Source organism: Myotis brandtii, unplaced genomic scaffold (genome assembly GCF_000412655.1).
Source record: "Myotis brandtii unplaced genomic scaffold, ASM41265v1 scaffold639, whole genome shotgun sequence".
Lineage (NCBI taxonomy): Eukaryota > Metazoa > Chordata > Mammalia > Chiroptera > Vespertilionidae > Myotis > Myotis brandtii.
Window position 1 is genome coordinate 593,310 of NW_005370452.1, and position 20,791 is coordinate 614,100.

The following is a 20,791-nucleotide window of genomic DNA, read 5'->3' on the forward strand; positions in this document are numbered from 1 at the left end:
GACAGGACGTGTCAGAATGTCCCCGGGGCGTTGATTTTAAGATCTCCCTACACTCCAGCGTGCGCCCACCCCGAGATTCATGTTCACACCTGAGCTGAGTGTCACTGTGGTTAATGGCAAACCAGTGCAGACTGAACAAAATGTAAGAAACCTCCACCCCGGCCCGAGAGGCCTGTGAGGGGAATTGCAGGAGCCGTGACGGACCAGAGGAGTGCTCGCAACAAGAAACCTGACTGGGAGCGTCAGCCCTGTGCGCGGTGTGTCTGTGACTTCGCTCTGCTCCTGGGATCGGTGAAATTTCAAAGTCCCTTAGCCGACCCAGGAAAGAGACCAAACGTGTTGTTGGGAAGTTCCCTGCATCATGCTGTAGAGTGGAGCTGAGGACTCTGAGTGAGGCTTTAGGTGTTTCTTATGGCCGGATGCCCATCTGGCCTTGTCTCCTACAGGAAGCCATCAAGCCACACCTGTGCTTTCTGTGTGAGGGCACGTTTGGGCGGAAGACTCAGAACATCTCAATGTTCTCTTCAACATCTCAAAGCCCGGGAACATCCCAACACCGCCTATTCCCCTATGTACCCGTGATGCAGCGGGCTGGCTGTTCCCCACACTTAACAGCGAGGAAATTGGGGGCCAAGTCACCTGCTGAGAGATTTGTTGCATTTTACACAATTAATAGAAGTTGAGTCAGGGCTTGGGGGGTCTTTTATTCCCAGCCCTGTGATATTTTTGGTAATTCATTTACATAAAATCTATAAGGGTAACATCAGGCAGGATCCACTAACAGACACAATCGTTATGAAAAGAAAAGGGTTTTAGGGTGGAGTGTGCCATTTCTTTGGAATGGGTGGACCCTTCATGGATTCTAAACCTACACAGTGTATTCTACAGAGTTTCCCCGAATGCTGATGGATGAAAAAGGCTCAACAACCTACGGAAGCACACAATTTTACTTGATATTTTTATTCACTTAACAGAAACATTCACTTATCAGATATCACTGAAGTGCAATGTACAGAACTTAGAGGAAAATTAACATATCTAAATTCATATTTTAAGATTTTGGATTTTTTTTACAAATATTACAAATGTACATCCATGGTACAATATTGCCATTCAGTCATGCTTTTTATGTACAAACCTTCTCTTAAGAATACTATTCATTAAGTTCATTTTGCTTAAAAAATGCTGAAAATTAGCAGAAAGTTCACTGGGCACTGCTGGGTTAGTGTTTTTCTTCTGTTTTTACTGATGCACACACTGCAGAGTGATAGAAATCTAGTGCCTGTGTGAATAGAGGCCCTAGAACCCAGTCTTTTATCTGTATCCTAGAGGATATTAGGTCCCTCCGACTTGACTTTGAAATGCTGAGTTGGGAAGTAAGGTACTTCTTTCTCCAGGGTTCGATACTGTCTCCAGTTCCCTGCAGGAGTGGTGTCCTCTGGTCTAAAATTCTAGGGATGTGGCCATCAGTGTCCCCTTTGGTGGAAGGTCAGACTGAGTGGACATGGTCCAGGAGCCCAGAAAAGAACTCTCATAAATCCCTCTGGACAAGAAGTCACACGGGGCTCCTGCCTCGTCCTGCGCGCCCAGCTGATTCACAGATCAGCTGAGTGGAGCTCAAGGCAGACATCTGCCTGAGACTTGAATCTCAGCAGTCAGAAGTGTTTGGATAGGGGAGGACAGGCAATAAGAAAGGGAACAGGAAGGGGAGGGAGAGGAAATACGAGAAAGGAAATCAGAGAAGCAGCATTGGTGAGAGGAAAAATGCACAGGGGGGATGATGGTCACCTATCTGTCTGGATTCCCAGAATCGCGGGTGCTGCATTTGTTTTCCAAAGCCATCACTCTGCAGCCGGTATCCTTGCTCTCCTTTGGTCTACTCCCCTTCACCTGATTTGGAATTTGTGGGAGAATCTGACAGGAGCCAACAGTATCCCAGTGGCCCCAGACACGCAGTGCTCCAGGCAGCAACCAGGTCAGGACCACGGACAGCGGCAAGTGGTCCCTTGCTCTGCAGGCTGTCAGTCCCCCCCTCTGCCCTGTCCCTAGGGCACCCCACATGTCTCATCACTGTGCCTGAGCATAAACTGCCAGCAAGACCGCAGAGGGGTCTTGTCCCAGCTAAATGCTGCCTGATGGTGTTACAGCCCTTCCTGAAACACAGCTTCTAATTTCCCACTCTACCCCGAACTCCACATGAACTCAGAGCTGGGAACGTGAGCGGTGTGGACTGTCCTGATCCTGGGTAGAGTGACGGGCTCTGTGAACTCTGCTCAGGAGGGCAGTGGAGAAACCAGCACAGGTCCACCTGGTTTGCTGAGTTAGCAGTCAGTGCTGGGGCACAGAGAGACGGCCCCGAACTCCCATTGGTCTCTACTAGAAAGTGAAATTTATTGTATTTTGGGCCAATTGCACAGACGATGTCATTAGAATGGCTTTTAAAAAAATGGGTGTAGAAGTTTCCCCAAATTAAAAATGTCTACGTTTTAAATGTCTTTTTAAATTCTTTAAACAAGATATATAGACACATTTTAAAATTTATAATCTAAAAATAGGATTTCATCAAAATACTCTATCTCTTCTACTCTGGGCATTGCTATACCATGTATTTACTGTTTATGGCTCTCCAGGTGTGGTAAACAGTAAACTAAAGGAAAAAACACACATTTAACTTTATTGATAAGAACAGCTTCTTCTGAAAAGGAAATTATGTGGGAAAACCATGAGCTGTGTTTGCTTGACAAGTAACACAACTGGATGTGTCTGAGGAGCAAGACAAAACCAGTGGTGGCAAGAAAACTATATACAGACTCAAAGAGAACCACAGGGAATAAAAACAAATCATAGCTACAGACCCACAAATCCTTTCCTTGGCAAAAACCAAAACCAAAGAAATCCTAAAAGAGAACCATAGGGAATAAAAAGAAATCATAGTTACAGATCCACAAATTCTTTCCTTGGCAAAAACCAAAACCAAAGAAATCCTAAATCCCATAACGTGCTGTCACAGGTTGCTGTGACACTGCACTGGAGCGGGGCAGGCCGAGCCCATGCGACCTGTGGCCTTCTCCCCGGCGAGCCCTTTGGCTGAGAGCCAGGCAGGGGAGCTCCCAGGGTTTATCTCCCCAGCAGGAGAGCAACACACGCTCTGGAGGCAGATAAGGGTGGTGTGGCTTGCACTTGGAGTTTAGTATCAGCACTAAAGAGCGATACATACAGAACGTGGGAAGGTTGCGAGCAAGGGACGGAGCCACCGGTGATGCAGGATGGTGATGCTGAGGCAAATTCAGATGCGTGGTGGGGGCGGTCGAGGTAACCTGGGGAGACCCTGACTTTATGTCTGTCCATCTTCCCTCTGTTTTGCTCGTCACATTTTCAGGGTGACTAAACATTACACACCATCTGCTCCTGTTTCGTCCTCCTTACAGAAACCTCAGGTGGTCAGGTGGATGTGGGCTCCTCTCAGGACTCGGATTCCTCAGATTTTCTATTTAGCAAATGCAGGGGAGACCTGGCCTAACGCAGTGTTGGGATGTCCTTTTGGACTTTGAAGAGAGAGAGAGTGGAATCCTCGGCTCCCCTGCAAGACCTTCTGTCTCTGGGCTGACGACCGCCCCTCCAGCTGCACCAGGTGCCTCCCGGGCAGCACCCTGAGCCCGGGCTCTCGGCAGGTGCTTCCGGGCGGCTCAGTGCGCCTTCCTTGGCTGCCCCTTCTGTGCCCACAGCTTGCTAGTGTCTCCTCCTCCCTGGGCTCCTTCTTCACTTCCCACTCACCGACAGGCACCTCTGCGGCGGCGTGTCAGGCTATTGGAACGCTACACTGGAACCTTCTCTCTGTAAACCTCTGCAGAGCCTCATCTCTGCCTCCGAAGCGTCCCTGCGGACCCAGCAGACGACTCTGCATGTTGGTGCTAATGGGTGTAGCGGCGTTCATGGGTGGCTTTCTTCAGAAGAAGATGTTTCTAGTTTAGTCAAGTTTGGGCTGTTTCCAGAGAGCCGGAGCCTTAGGCAAAATGACTTGTGACCAACTGGTGCAGTTCAGGAGCTGTGGGCATGGTCTTTGTGGGGCAGGAGAATGCCATCCAGGGGTCTGGGATGGACCGTGCGGGTGGCCCACTATGCGGTTTGCAGGTCGGTCCCGCCGGCATTAGGACTGCCGCCGCCCATGCTCGCTCCTCACAGGAGAGGGAGTGCTATTTGGAGCAGTTGGTGTAAAGCGGATGCACACTTCTCCAGGCAGCAGGTGAGGATGCTGGCAGCTCAGGTTCAGGCCACAGACACCAGCCGGGATCGCCCACGCCTGCTGCTGTCGGAGAGGGTCTCCAGATATTGCGGCTGAGGGTCTAAGTCATCAATCAGCTCTCAAGGCTTTTGGTTCTTTAACCCCCATCCTAATGACACATCAGATTATCAGAAACTAATAATATAAACTGGCCGTTTTATCACGGCTTTTGTACTAACTTAAAATTTAAATTTTTATGAATGACTAATGTGAGCCATATTTGCAAAACATTTTCATATCTTTTGAAACTTTATCTTGAAGAAGTCGTCTACTGCAGTGCCCTTTTCCTTTCCAAAAAACACGAGGGATAAAGTTGACGTTATATGAAATCTCAGGAAAAGCTTCTATTTCCAGACTAATGTCTCTACTTATTATCTTTTAACAACTACCTACAATTCGATTTGTTTCATTTTTGACTCACTGGTATGATATCTGTAATTTGTACCAGAATATATAGAGTCTGATGTTATGCTCGTGTTTCCTGGGTTAAATGGGAGCCTGTGTTCTCAAGGTGTTCCCCCAGGGGTGCAGCTGGGATCCTGATGGGCAGCCCAGATACCAGAGCTGTGGCTACTACTAAGCTCTGCTACTTAGCACAATGAGTTCAGATATGGGGCTTGTAACTGGAGAAACTAGAGACCTGTCAACGAGCATGAAGGGTGTTAGAAATGAGCTCTCAAGTGATCACAGTAACAGGTCAAGGTGTATGGACTGACTACAGTACACTAGGGGGGCACCTCGCTTTGCACGACCAGGGGTACGGTCCTGCCTCTCACGCTCAGGACGGTGCCCTGGCCTCGTCCAGCGTGTGCAGGAGGACTCTGCCGTCTGCCGCCCGCTCTGGAGGGGACAGGATCCTGTCTCCTGCATTTGTACAGCTGCTTTCAATGAATTCTTTCTGTCATGCAAGGTGTTGAGGGGGAACCTAAAGGAATCAAGAGCTGGTGGGTGCTCAAGCTCAGAGTCAAGGTTGTTTGGAAGCTTCTGGTGCTTGCTTTCTAAGAACAATTTAGTTCCCAAGTCAGAATTTGGTCTAGGATGGGGTTTCCTCATTACCTGGCGGGAGGCTGTGAGGTGGTAGCTGCCCTTATACAGCTCAAGCCTCATTATCTGCCAGCGACGCCGAGCAGTGAAGGGCACAACGGGCCGGGACCGCCTGGGACAGCTGGGGCCTGGGACGTTCAGGGACAGTGTTGTCACATCTAGTGCCTCTGCTCTGCAGCAGGGGTCTCATTTCTCTGGCCCTGTTTTAGGAGCTAAGATCATGCATCCCAAATGCTTTTCGAAAGGAGACAGAGTAAAACACTAAACGAATGATGACAACGAGAGGACTTCTTACTGGCTTCTTTGGGGAGGAGCCCATGGCTTTTCTCTTCACTTGTGGCTTATCTCGCAGTGTCTATAACCTTGTGCTAGTGAGAACCAAGTGCAACGCTCGAGCGGCGCGTCGGGGAGGGGAACAGGGAATGAACGGTGCCTGAGGTTCATTTCTAACTGGCAATGCCCCGGCGCCACCTTTCGAGGCTGCAACTCAGACCCTGCAGCCTGAATAGTCATGTCCCCTCTGGCACACCAAGAAGAGGGAGCCACCACACTCATGCCTGTAGGTGTGGCGGGCGGGCGTGGTTCCAGCAGCCTGGGAGCAGCCATCCGAGAAGCAGCACTTCAAGTCTAGTTGCTCATCCGAACATGGCACGCTCGCGTGTTTCTGGCACACCAAAGGACAAGGGACGCACAGACCCGGTCAGCACAGTCTCATTGCTCCTCACGCCCGCCCGACCTCCTCAGGCATCTCACTCTGTCCGCGAGCCCGGGGCAGCCGCTCAGAGGGTGAGTAGGAACTGGTCCTGCTCAGGCGGCTTCCGCACCCAGGTGCCCAGGCCTGCCTTTTGAAACGCTTTGAACAGCTGCTGCTTAACTGACTGGTAGGTGCGCGCCCCCAGCTTGGCCTCACAGTACATGGACGGCGTGTCTCCGTGGCTCGGTATCCGTGTGCTCAGCTGTGGGACAGGAGTGAGAAAGGACAAGTTAGCCGCGAGCGGAGGCGGAGCCCCAAGGCGAACGGCACAGCCGCACGAGCGTGACAAGCAAACGTTAGCTCCTGGTTCCACCTTCTGTCTTTATTTTTTATTTTTTTGGGTTACAATCTGTTTCAATATACTTGAAATTTGTGAGAGGGTTGATCTGAGATGAAGTTTTCTCACTGCCTGTACACACACACATACACTCACAAATAGTAATGGTGCGGAGCTGATACAAGTGCTAGCTCCATTGTGGTGGTCATTTCACATATACTAGCATCTACATCACAATATCAAATTGTACACCTTAAATATACAGGATGGGGCAAAAGTAGGTTTACAGTTGTTTGCATGGAAAGAATACAACAATAAATAATAATGCAAGAACAAACTGTGTTTCACGTACTCACAACCATAAACCTACTTTTGCCCCACCCTGTACGCAATGTTTATGTCAGTTGTACCCTCAATAAAACTGCTAAAAACAGAATACCCATTCTCCCTAAATTGACCCACTGATAAAGTAAAATATCACATAAAATTCCAAAAAACATTCCCTGTATTAGTTACAGTTAATTATTAATTCTAAAAATAACTATTAGAATTATCAGGCAAGGTCGAGAATTCCATGGAAAACCCCACTTATTAGGGAAACTGCTTCCCTCAGAGTGTGAATGATCAAGGAATAAAATGAACAGGTAACTTGCCTGCTATCAGCCACACGCGCCGTGTGTAGTTTTTCTCCTTGGAGGAGGATCAGGGCTCAGACTGGGGTGGGGATGGTGGTGCGGGGATGACTGTGGGAACTAAAGCAGCAGGGCCAGGAGGTTTTGAGTTATAGTCTAACCGGCAGGAGGACGATGAGACCGGGATGTTCCCTCTCCTGAGCCATGACAGGCACAGCCGTGCAGGCCGCACAGGGTGGGACCAAGCAGAGCCCGACTACCCACCCAGCGGGGAGGTCAGGGTGCGCAGGGAGGGCAAGAGATCAAAGTCTCCCAATCCCCCTGCAGGGTGCTTGGTGAGTAGAGACCAGCCCACCCACTTGCTGCCACCGTCACCTGGAGCCAGGGCAGGAGAAGAGGCCCCTTTGTTCAGCAAGACAGCACCGATGGCCTGCTCCGACCTTCCAGTCCCCACCAGGGGGTAGAAGGGACACGTGCAAAGTGCCTAGAACAGGTGGGAAAGGAGGCAGGCTTCCCAGGCTGCAGGGTCAGAGCAGGCCAGGTTCCCAGGGCCCACGTGCCGCCGGGGTCACTGCCAGGCTAGGAGCTGAGATGTGCAGTTTCAGGGTCCTGAGTGGACACCGTGTTTATTTGAAGCCTCAGCAGGTCTGTCCTGTTCTTCTGCTGGCTAAGTCAGCCACAGCTCTCATTTTCCCCGGGTAAGAAAGTGGGACGACCAGCACAGCAGTTTTAATGTGTTTCTTTGCTTTTCTTTATTTTTGGTTACAATCTGCTATGCTTTGGAAGCACATGGAAATGTATATCACAATTTAGAACCCAGAAATGTCGTCATTACCCGATTCACAGAGGAGAAAGCAAGCCCAGATTTGGTGCCATAGCAATGCACAGCCTCCAGGGTTGGAGAGGAGAGGCAACCCCTCACTACCGGCATCATTTGGGCAAATCGCCCCCCTTTCCTGAACGCCAGTTTCCTTATATCGAAACTGAAAAGCCTTCTATGGACTTTTCTATGTTGCCCTGTGCTGGCCACCCCAGGTGTCCCGAACAAGCCCCTTTTCCACCTGACTTCTCAAGCCGCTAGCCTGGCCCGGCCTGGCGGAAGTTTGTGGCGAGTCGGGGAAAAGAGAGCAGACCTGGGGCCAGTTCTTGTCCCACGTGTCCCACTGGCTGCAGGCCCCATGGCATTCTTCGGGCCCCTGGCCTGTGTCCAGGTGGGAGCCCTGGGCTGGCTGTGTTACCCACCTTTCCGTACAGCCGCGCCCACCGGGCAGAGAGCACGTGCTTGCAGAGCCGGGAGGAGCCCCCGCAGCTCCGCCTCCCCGTGGTGGCGTCCAGGACCTCCACGTCCGCGCTGCCCACGACCCAGTTCACACTGAAGTGGGAAGACTTCCCGGGCTGGCGAGCCTCGGCGCTGCTCACGCCTGTCGGGAGAGAGTGGAAGGAGTGGCATGAATGCTCCAACCCTATGCTGCCAGGGCCAGACCGGCCGTGGGAGACGTCTGCCCAGGATGGCGCATCTGTGTGCACTGTTCTCACCTTTAACCCCTGGCCAGGTTATGGCTTCCCTTCAGCTTGACCCTAATGGAGGTCTCACAGAGACAGTTATTGCTGGAACTAATTTTTCACTTTTTACTTAAAAATATTTTTATTGAGCCCTAACTGGTTTGGCCTAGCAAATAGAGTGTTGGCCTGCGGACGGAAGGGTCCCAGGTTCAATTCCGGTCAAGGGCACATCCCCAGTAGGGAGTGTGCAGGAGGCAGCTGAACTGATGTTTCTCTCTCATCGATGTTTCTAACTCTCTATCCCTCTCCCTTCCTCTCGGTAAAAAAACCCCAGTAAAATATATTTAAAAATATTTTTATTGATTTCAGAGAGGAAGGGAGAGGGAGAAAAAGATAGAAACATCTATGATGAGAGAGAATCATTGATTGGCTGTCTTCCTCATGCCCCCTACTGGGGATTGAGCCGGCAACCACTGAGCCAAACCAGCTAGGGCTCACTTTTTACTTTTAAGAGATTATTATTGCAAGGCAGTCTAGTAATAAAGCAGCTCTGCCCATTTCCTCCTGCCTATGAAGACTTGTTGATGGATTAATGAACCATGGAGCCAAGCGGACGTTGCCTGAGCATGTGGGTTCATTGGGACCTGGTACAGGCCCTATATTGCTCAGTACCAGGTGGGTCCAGCAGTTCCCAGTTGGGTCAGGAGAGAGAGAAGCTAATGAAGACCAGATGCCCTAAGAGTGCAGCCTAGTCCATCAGTGTATGACCCAGAGACAGCACCAGTGCCAGCGTCTGGGAGACACAGTGCACAGGAAAACATGGGCCCATGTTCACGCTAGTGAAAATTTCAGGACGACGAGAGCGTAAAAGCAACTGCAGTCCTTCTGAGCGTGGTCCCCATGTGACTGCGTGAGTCCCACGCGCTGAGGCTGGTCCCGTCCAGAAAGCCTCCGGAATTGGCAGGAAGTCCTTCTTACAACCCCCCTGGTCAGATTGCACACTGATTTCTAATTGGGTTGACACATTCCTTTTACCACACTTGGTTGCCACACTTGGTAGCGTCTAACCTCAGCTCAGCCTCCGTCCCATCCGGTCCACAGGCTCCTCACGCCTATTCAGAGATGCTGGCAGTGAGATGCCTGGACCCACATGAGCCCTAACGGCACCTCGCCAGCCTCCCCTGCAATGCCCTGAGGATTCTGAAACATGCTCAATTCTGGTGCTGCTTGCCCCCCTCTCCCCACCCAGCGTCCTCTCCCCAATGGGCATGTGTCCTTGGAGAGTGGGTGCCTGTGGGGCAGAGCCTGCTGCTTTAGCGCATTGCACTTAAGCCACCAGGCAACAGCTCAGGGTCACGGCAGAGTTGCCACAGTGGTGAAGCCATGGTGTTGTGGAGCAAGGTCTGTTGGCCCTTAGGGGGCCTACAGTAGGCACCCCGTGGGGAAGCGACCCTTGCATCCAGAGACAGCCAGTGCATGTGCAGGGCCTTCTGTGCAGCTGCCAAAGGCAAAGCTATGGACTCCAGGGCCCTCCCACTGCCCCCACTGTCCAGGGGCTTCTTGGGTAAATCAATGCCCACCCTCTGCCCAGGCGCTATTGGAGTTTGCCATCTGCTGCCTGCACAGACCAAAATCACCCAGTGACATTCTCCTGGTCACAGGTGGGCTGTGCTGGGCATCCAGGCTAATTCCATCCATGTCAGCTTCTTTCCCTTGAAGTCGTTCTCTGTGGCAGCTACCCATGCAGGGAGCTGGGAAGGGGGACGATCTGGCATGTTGGCCGCAGAGGCCATTCTACAGGGCAGCAGAAGGCAGGGCTGAGGTCAGGGGTGACCAGCTACAAGGTGGTCAGCACTGTTCCAGAGCTGCAGGCATGCCCCCAGGCACGGCCCCTCCAGGACCCGCACTGCCTCCCCAGCCTCCTCCTCCACCTCCTCCTTCTCCTCCTCCTTCTCCTCCTCCTCCACCTCCTCAATCTCCTCCTCTTCCTTCTCTACAGAAGTCTCCATGACCAGAGGGGGGAAATGTGGGGTTGTAGGAATCCAGAAACTTAGTTCTAGTCCCGACTTTGCTCCTAATTTTCTCTGGGTCTTCACCAACCGAGACAACTTCTTGTTGAAGGGCAAATGGGCCACACAGGAGAACTTGTAACAGTGTCCAGTGCTGTGGTTATTGTTGTTTTCATTTGACGGGATGAAGGTCAGCTTTGGTTTGTTGAATGATCTCCACATTGTACATCAAAACTGTTCCCGTGAGACCACAGGGATGTCCCCAGTGTCGCTGTAGCGGGAGACCTGCTCACCTGGACGTGCTCAGGGAGTGGAGTGACTACCCACAAACCAGGGCCAGAGGGCCTTCACAGGAAGCGTTTTGTTTCATTTGTCTGTTCTTCAGCGGATTCCTCTTTGGAGATGTTATTGTCTGTCTTACACTTTGAGCTTCTGGTTTAAGGATGATCTCTCCTTTCTTGTCTTTTGCTTGCAAGGAGAAATTCCCAAAGCAGAATGGCAGTGCTTCCTCCCTCCATTCCTACTCTCTCCCCACTCAACCCTGTATAGACAGCACCTTGAACGCTTGCTAAATATTCCTGCCGGGGGCACTTTTCTGATGTCCCTGTCATGAGTGACTATCGCTGACTAGTGTGCCAGACTCAGCTGACTCTAACGTGCAAATGTGCCAATACACAGGAAACATAATGATCTCAGAAGGTCCGAGTCAATCTAAATGATGCATTCTCTCTCGTAGGGAAGCCCGAGTGGCTAGACCATGTGCAGCCAGAGGTGGTCTCGCCATCAATGTGACAGCAGGAGAGTTCTTTATCATCCAAACCCTCTCCAGCACCACTCTCTCTTTCTTGGCCTCTCTTTGACTCTCTCTCTCTCTCTCTCTCTCTCTCTCTCCCTCTCCCTTAGCCTCTCTCTTATAAGGACACTTGTGATGGCATGTAGGATCCACTGACATAACCCAGGGTAATCTCACCTCAAAATCTTTAACTTCGTCCCATTTGCAAAGACCCTCTTTCCAGATAGGTTGGGTGGCCATTATTCAGCCTATCACCAGCGCTAATTCTGACTTTGGAACTGGTCTCTGAACCGAGTGAAAACCTTTCTGGGGAAGGAGCAATCCGGCCCTTTGGTACCACTTCTGCAGGAGGGCTGGGTGTGGTGGTGAGAGGGCTCCGCTGCTCTCAGTTGGGACTGTGGTGGGGAGCTCAGTGAGGCTCCTCTCGGGGATGAATGGCTGGTGAGAATGGAGGGACGTAGAGCCCCGGCCGGGCACATGGGGTTGGCCTCAGTCAGCTAGGACTTCGGTTTGGAAACCTGGTGAGAAGCCCACAAAAGAGTGAGAGAATAGAGGTGTCCCTAAAGGTGGTGTAACCTGGTGAAGGACAGACAACCAGTCTTTCCTTTAGCCATTTCTTCGGGTCCTGGAAATGAAGACTACCCCTGACACAGTGTCTCTATCAGAGCAACCGCTCATGGAGATGATGCTGATAAGAATCTGTGAAACCTGATGCAGACTCAGAGACATGCAGACCGCTGCTCATTTGTACGTACACGCATGGGCTACCCACATGCGTGAACATTATAGAGAAGCATTTCATGCTAAAGCATATTTGTAGGAGGATGGTCAGGTCTCCATCAGCCTTCGACACAAATACCCTGTGAGGTGGACTAATTCATGAAGATGGTCTGACGCTTCACTTCAGTGCACATGACTGTGTCAATAGGGTGGACTCTGGAAATGGTTCATGTTCAGAGATCTCCTCTGTGACTTACTAGCAGTGTGGCCTCTGGTTAGTCAATTAACCACTAACTACTGTGACTACCACCACCACGACCTCACTTACCATCACTGCCACCAAGCCTGCTCCTGCTCCCACCAGTGTGTTAGAGCGATGAGCGTGAATCCACGCTCAGCCATGCAAATGAGTCCTATCACTGCTCATGTAGCTATTAGATGCCTTATCTTGAGAAAATCCTATATACCTTTTTAAAAGCAGTGTGTAAGAGAGAGACATTATGGAATTCTTTAAATAGCTAGTGGACCTACTATATTTAAAATGTAATTCACTTTCCCCAAATTAAATTTGCACAAGACACTCAGGGCTATAATTTTTACACGAAGTAAGGCAAGTCTGTATTACAGGGCAGCACTATGTTTAATTTGTGAAATGAATGAAGCCGCTTCCAGGCGTGCACAGAATCACAAAGGTGCCAGATAGAAGGGGCCACTTGAGCTTTATATATGACCAGACACCTGTGGGATCTCATGGACACACATGCACACATACACATGCATGCACACTCACACATCACACACAATGCACACACCTCTCACACCGCACGCACATACACACACGTCACACATACACACATTCACACACACCACACATACACACCACATGCAACACACCACATACACCACACATCTCACATGCACATACCACACACAAGCACACATACAAGTACATGCACACACAAACACACCATGCATACACATGCACACACCATGCACACACATACACACACAGCACACACAGCACACATATACCTGAGAAGGTTCTGGAGAGAGTGGCAGCTAAGTCGCCCACGCGGGAGGCTGGGGCGTCTGCTCTAATGAGAGTTGCCACACGGACTGTCAGGGACTTCCCAGAGTCAATAGGAACGTGACCTTATCTGTGGGCATACATGTCAGTGGTTTGTATTCCTCATAGTGTAAGGAACACGGGCTCACGGGCGCTCTGAAAAATGGGACCTTTCCTCCATGGTGGGGGAAAATTTGAATATATCATTTATAACTTCATAATGACATGGTTCTTGGTTTCTGTAATGATTATCATTATTTCAAAAGATATGGATAAAGGGACTTTGGCAGAATATGATTGATTTTGCCTCAAATTATATATTTTTCATGACTAGAGTATCCAAAATGTAGTAATAAGCCAAGTTTTATGAAATTTCATAAAAATGTGGGTGATTTTCATCTCTGTCTATGCTGCATTATCCACGTGGGATCATTTCTCTTATGTCCAAATAACGCATTTAGTGTCTCCTTTGGTGAGAGCTTTGCTAGAGCTGAATCAGTGCTGTGTCTGCCTGCCTGGAATGTTCTCACCTTTGTCTTTAAGGGAGTCTTTTACTGGGCCTAGATTTTTAGGTTGAGGTTAGTTTTCTATCAGTTTTTACAGGTATCATTTTCTTTCTTCTTTCTTTCTTTCTTTCTTTCTTTCTTCCTTCCTTCCTTCCTTCCTTCCTTCCTTCCTTCCTTCCTTCCTTCCTTCCTTCCTTCCTTTTTTTTTGTCTTCCAAGAATCAACTCTCAGTCTTATTTAGCTTCTTTGAAGTTGGTCTGTCTTTCATTTTCTGACTGCTTTTTAGATTTTCTTTTTTAAAAGTAATTTCATTGCTGAGGGAGGATTTAAAAAAAGTTCTTCTTGGGATATAATGTGCTTCTTAGATCTGTAGCTGGATGCTTTCCATCTGTCCTGCAAAGTCCTTAGTTGTTATTTTGTCTTTAAATATCACTCCCACTCCATTTTTCTCTCTCTCTCCTAGAACTCTTGTTACATGTAGATTATATGTTCTCACTCCATTTCTTACTCTTGTTTCTTTTTGTATTTTCCCTCTGGGATGGTTAATTCTACTGTCAACTTGGCTGGGATAAGTTGCCCAGATCCTTGGCCAAACACCAGCTGGCCTTGCTGTGAGAGTGTGTTAGCTGGGGCTGGCATTGAGAGCAGTGGGCTGAGTCAAACAGAACACCACCCACCCCCGCCGCCCCCCGCATTATGCAGGTGGGCCTCAGCTAAGCAGGCGATGGCCCTAGAAGCCAAGCCTGAGGTCCCCTGAAGAGGAAGGAATTCTGCCTACAGACTACCTCTGCATTGACTGAAACATCAACTCCAGCTGGAATTTCTAGACTTACAGCTTGCCCTGCAGATTTCAGACTTGCCAGCCCCCATGATCATTGGAGCCAATCCCTTAGAATACATCTCTTTTCTAGTAGGAAAATGAGCACCTCCCGTTGGTTCTGTTCTCTGGAGAGCCCTGACAGCCACATCCTCTCTCGGTCTCTGTGCTGCATTCAGTGTCTTCTTCAGAATGATGTTCCAGTTTACTAATTTCCTCCTCAGCTGTGCTTAATTTGCAATTAAACCTTCCCTCTGTTACACACATTGTTTTATTTTCTTTATTTCTGCAATTCCCATTTGGTTCTTTTTTTTCCTGGCTTCCATCTCTCCCCCTACGTTTTCCATCTTGTTTATTAAACCCCTTTTACCCTGCTGGGTATGGTTCTACGAAAGTCTGTGTCCATGAACCCCGCTCTCGGAGGTGTGAGTCTGTGTCCATCATCCTCTGCTGTCTGCTGGGTTTTGTTAAGGTGGTCTTAGCCCCTCCCAGGCCTGCTTGTTTTTGTTGTGTTTGAAAATTTTCTGTGGGGTTATTTTGCTCTAACTCTTAGTAGAACCATCTTAATCTAAATTCAAGAATAGAGATGATTTGCCCTAACTGGTTTGGCTCAGTGGATAGAGCGTCAGCCTGCGTGTGGACTGAAGGGTCCTGGGTTCAATTCCGGTCAAGGGCACATGCCTGGATTGTGGGTTCGATCCCCAGTATGGGGCGTGCAGGAGGCATCAGATCAGTGATTTTCTCTCATCGTTGATGTTTCTATCTCTCTCTCCCCTCTCCCTTCCTCTCTGAGATCAATAGAAATATATATTTTTTAAAAAAGAATATATTCTGTCCTTTTTCCAGACTAAGAAGTTAGAGATGATTTTAAGCTGCCCTGTGAGCCCCGCAGCGGCCTGCTCCTGTAGGGTGCAGACTGGCTGACGACTCCTCTAAGCGCAGCTGCAGCCCACCTGCTTCCTGAGCCCCAGGAACCCCCTTCAGTTCTTCGCTCCACCCTCTTCCATTGTGTCCCTCCCACATGCTCCTTCTCTCATCCTCCAGGACTTGGCTCAGATGTCATCTCTCAGATCTTTCCTGACCCCCTGACAGGAATGACTGTCACTTTTTTTTCCCATGATTAATACCTTTTTAAAAAAATTGTTTAAAGTATTACATATGGTTGGAAAACATATTTGCCAATGTCATATCTGATAAGGGCCTAATCTCCAACATTTATAGGGAACTCATACAACTTAACAAAAGGAAGATAAACAATCCAATCAAAAAATGGGCAAAGGACCTAAATAGACACCTTTTAAAAGAGGACATTCAGAAAGCCAAGAGACATATGAAAACATGCTCAAAGTCACTAATCATCCGAGAGATGCAAATCAAAACAACAATGAGGTACCATCTCACACCTGTCAGAATGGCTATCATCAACAAATCAACAAACGACAAGTGCTGGAGAGGATGTGGAGAAAAAGGAACACTCGTGCACTGCTGGTGGGAATGCAGACTGGTGCAGCCACTATGGAAGACAGTATGGAGTTTCCTCAAAAAACAAAACATGGAACTCCCATTTGACCCTGTGATCCCACTTCTAGGAATATATCCCAAGAAACCAGAAACACCAATCAGAAAGGATATATGCACCCATATGTTCATAGCAGCACAATTCACCATAGCTAAGATCTGGAAACAGCCTAAGTGCCCATCAGTAGATGAATGGATTAGAAAACTGTGGTACATCTACACGATGGAATACTATGCTGCTGTAAAAAAGAAGGAACTCTTACCATTTGCAACAGCATGGATGGAACTGGAGAGCATTATGCTAAGTGAAATAAGCCAGTCAATGAAGGAAAAATACCACATGATCTCACACATTCATGGATAATAGAGACCATTATAAACTTTTGAACAATAATAGATACAGAGGCAGAGCTGCCTCAAACTGATTGTCAAACTGCAGTGGGAAGGCCAGAGAGGGTTGGGGGGCAGAAGGGAGGGGAGTAAGAGATCAACCGAAGGACTTGTATGCATGGGAGGCCAGGGATTGTCAAGGGCGGGGGAAAAAAGGACACATATGTAATACCCTTTGTAATACTTTAAGCAATAAAAAAATTAAAAAAAATAAAGTATTACATATGTCTCCTTTTCCCCCTTCGACCCCTCCCTGGCCACGATGGTCACTTTTTAATCTCCTCTTTGCATTATTTTTATTATTTATTTATTTAATTTTATTTTTTGTTAATCCTCACCGGAGGATATTTTTCTATTGATTTTTTTAGAGAGAGTGGAAGAGAGAGGGAACGACAGAGAGAAACATTAATGTGAGAGAAATATAATACATTGATGTGAGAGAGACACATTGATTGGTTGCCTCCCGCATGCCCCTGACCAGGGCTGGGGATGGAGCCAGCAGCCAAGATATGCCTTGGATTTGAACCTGTGACCCCTTCAGTCCATGGGCAGCTGCTCCATCCACTGAGCCAAACTGGCTGGGGCCTCTTTGCATTACTTTTCTATAAGGCATTTAAGGCATTTATACTTCGTTTGTTTTCCCCACTGGAATGTAATCACCTAAGGCCATGGTCGGCAAACTGCGGCTTGCAAGCCACATGTGGCTCTTTGGCCCCTTGAGTGTGGCTCTTCCTAAGCATTAGGAGTACCCTAATTAAGTTAATAACAATGTACCTACCTATATAGTTTAAGTTTAAAAAATTCGGCTCTCAAAAGAAATTTCAATTGTTGTACTGTTGATATTTGGCTCTGTTGACTAATGAGTTTGCCGACCACTGACCTAAGGTATGTTGGTTTTTGACCATCTTATTCACTGCTCTATTCCCAATGCAAAATTGTTGCTGGCACATCATAAAGATCAACACATATTTGTTGAATGATTAAATGAGTGCCTGGCTTATGCTGACCAACTTCTTAGGTTTGGATAAATGAAATGTATTGATAATGGACATATTTTCCTTAAATGGTGAAATTCTCAGAAGCAATGCAATTAAGTTTAATGTTCAGTTCTTTTGTGAAACAATTCTTTGAAATCATGATGGAAATTAAATGAAACTTAACTAATATACAAATATTTTATAAAGAACTCCCCAGACAACTGAAACAAGTGTTTTCTATAGTTTTAATTTTTTATAAGCTATGAGCTAATTTGCTTCGGGAGATTAGTGCTAATGTATGTAAATATCTTATTAAATATTTCTTTGTTGAATCTAATTTTTTGATCTTCATGAAAAGATATTAGCATTGTTTTTAGATTTTTCTAACAAGATATATAATCTCCAATTCCTTCAAGGGAACAGGAGGATAAATTCCTATCTCTGGTGACTGGAGGACAAAGGAGTCTGTCGGATGCTTTTTTAAAGCTCTTAAACACTTTTGAAAAAGTTGTAGGCCATTCCATAATATTTCTGTGTTTGTTTTAATATGACAATATTGCAAATTACTTACTATCTGCATGAAAGAAAATGTTTGCTTCTACCCACTGGGTTATTTTGCAAGATACTATTAATGATCATTACTATCAGAAATTTCTCCTGAATTAAAGAGGCCGGAGATTCCCTATCAGATTCTACAGCTTAGTGTGACAATATTTTGGAAATTCAAACTCACGAAAAAATGTGGATATAAATGGCAACAGGTCTCCTCCACACCCACTGCTGTTCCCTAAAGAGAGGCATCTGGAACGCGATCTGGAGGTGGTGTTGGGCAGGAGTTACAGCCGACTGTCGGCAGGCGTTACAATAAGTAGCAAACTTCTCTCTGATAAATTCAGTTGCTTATAAAACATGAAATCTGAAGAGTCTTCTGATACACCGACTAATCGTTCCTACTACTTCAGGAAAATATGTGCTGTGAAGGAAGATGACTGAGGCTCTTTTCGATCTGTCACTGCTCCTGATATTTTTGTCATGTGAACATAAGCCACGAGTCTGAACTCATAGTTCTAACACTCAATTCCATTGGTCTATCTCTCAATTTCATTCTCATCGCCAAGACCGTGTCATGGGCTGTAGAGCAAATCATAAGTTTAATCTTCAGTGTGGACTAAGAATGCTCACTGCTAAAAATCACATCTGCTGAATGTGTCATTAGCACGAACAAAGACATGACCTGTCCTCTCCAGATTTCCGCCCTTGGTTATAACATTATTTTTCTTGATGCAGAAAAATAAAAGCTGAGCCTTGAGGTTGGAGGCTCAGACGCCCCCCCGCCCCCGCCCGCCCAGCCTGGTAGGTGAGGATCCACAGTCAGTTTCCATTGCACTTTATGTTTTTCAAAAGATGAGTGTGCAAAGCACAGATGTTTGTTGTCATTCTCCCCGTCTCTTTGAGAAGGACCAAAGGCAAACCTTCAGGGCGGCTCTTCGCAAACACGCAGCTCTGGCTGAAGGATTCAGGGCAGCCAAGAAGTGGGCTTGTGTTCCTCAGGCTTTGCCCATAGGTGTTGGCTGGTCTATGCAGAACCGGTCAAGTACAGATGGGGCAAAAGTAGGTCTATAGTTGTAAGTAGGCGAAACCCAGAGTTTATGCTTGTATTAATGATTATTTCCGTACGAACAGCCGTAAACCTCCTTTTGCCCCCACACCCTGTATATGGTGGAGTGAGCAGAGAGGCCTCTCTCCTGAATACTTGCTCAGCAAAGTTAAGTAAGTGCTCTTCATGAATTACTTCTTTTGGTTCTCACTACCACCCCCAAGGGGCACTCTTACTGCCCTGATTTTATAGTTTAGAACGATTTTATAACATTGGGAATACATCTTAGGCCCAACTCTTAGCCACACAGTGGAAACAGGTCTCCTAGCTTCCAATTTTCTGTTTCAGAGAATCTGTCAGAGCCGTAAACCAGTCAGTGGCTGTAGTCTGCATGACCCGCCAGCACTACTCCCCGCCTGGCCCACCCGCCTGGTTTTGCAGCCGGTGCCAGCGGCTCCTTCAGAGCGCCCTGCTTGGGCCTGGAGCTGCCTCAGGGGTGGTGTTTTCCTGCAGGCCCTGGACGAGGCTTCCACACGCTCCAGGCAGTGCCAGGAACCCCCATGGGCCTGTGTGTGGAAGGCCAGCGTCACAGTGGAGGCATGTCCTTTGCAAACCGATCCTCCCTGTGATCATAGAACGTGACACTTCCAAGGCCACGGGCCTCCTGATCCTCACCACGGTGCTGGGCGGCCTGGGCTGGCCATCCCCGTGTCATGGTGGGGACGCTGGGGTCCAATGACATGGGCGGTGTGCGAAGCTGGGAGTAGGATGCTCAGAGCTTGCTGGCTTTCTCAGTTGCCTCCAGAATGTGCTTCCCCAGTGTGTGCTAACCGCCCGCTGGTGCCGAGAACACAGGGACCCTGAGTCCAGGCCCCCATCAGGGCATCCAGGCCCTGTACCATCCCCCGCCCCCCAGCCTCAAACCTGCAAGCCCTCTATCGGAAAGGCTTCTGCTGACAGGTACGTTGCTGTCCTGCTGGACATGCGCACCATTAGTTTTACTTCCACTGGGCACTGTGCGCACCTCGGCTGCAGTCACACGAGGGCGCACGGATGTGCCGCGCGCATCCTGTTGTACATTCTCTGAAACGTGGCCCGGCCTACATTCAGGCCTTCCTTCTTTGTTAAGTTTTGGGTAGCTGTAATTTTGTTCGTTACGTCTTAAATATCTATTGGCCAAAATGAATAGAATCTGCCCGATTTGGCCCCTTTGGGGCCTGCCTGTGCCAGCCCGCTGGGGGTGTGTTTCTGAGGACGAGTTCTCTTACCACTGAGGAGGGGCCGGTTGTGCCGGTATGAGGGGGGCAGCTGGCCGATGTCCTCGGCCCTGCGGCTCAGCACCCGGCAGAGGTGGCCCGTGTGGTGCAGGCTGCCCACAACGATGCTGTGCAGGTACACGGGCTCGATGAAGTGGCAGAGGAGGGCGCCCTGCAGCCCCAGCACGTTCCACCTGGAGGGAGGGAGAGGGAGGAGTCAGTGCGTTTGCCCACCTGGTGAGGACGGCAGGGGCAGCCTTGCAGGTCCCCTCCCCCCTCCCCCAGGCGGGCTCCAGCTGGGCCTGTTGTGTAAGGTACCTGTGCCTCTCTTCCCTCCGCTCTGCCCCTGCGTGTCCCTGTCCCCACTGCCAAGACTGATGGGAGCCATCAGCTCTGGCCTCCTGCTGCGAATGAGCCGAGCTTCCGAACTGCTGGGGGCGGGGTCTGACGGGGCTCTGCGCTTTAATAGACATGGCCTCCGTTTCTGGAAGTGGATTGCTAGTTGGACCGGAAGCTACATTTTCTCAGGGACTTAAAATTAGATTAAAAGGGATGGAAGACACTCAGTCCCTGACATGAATCTGCGTTTTTCTTTATATTAGCTGGGAAGTTTCAGAAATGTAGTTTCTTTCAGTTTAGGGGACATACTC

At 48.7% G+C, this 20,791-nt stretch overlaps 1 protein-coding gene across 1 annotated transcript in view; it reads right to left on the bottom strand.

Moving 5' to 3' along the window:
* Positions 1 to 1,064: 1,064 nt before the first annotated feature.
* Positions 1,065 to 20,791, bottom strand: part of ADARB2 (adenosine deaminase, RNA-specific, B2 (non-functional)) — a 183,882-nt gene continuing 164,155 nt past the window's right edge. Inside the window, exons 10-12 of the mRNA XM_014528504.1 lie at positions 20,154 to 20,335; positions 8,232 to 8,410; positions 1,065 to 6,282 (exon numbers count right to left, since the gene is read on the bottom strand). Of these exons, the coding sequence (XP_014383990.1) occupies positions 6,106 to 6,282; positions 8,232 to 8,410; positions 20,154 to 20,335 (538 nt within the window). The 3' untranslated portion in view covers positions 1,065 to 6,105. The remainder of the gene's footprint in view (positions 6,283 to 8,231; positions 8,411 to 20,153; positions 20,336 to 20,791) is intronic.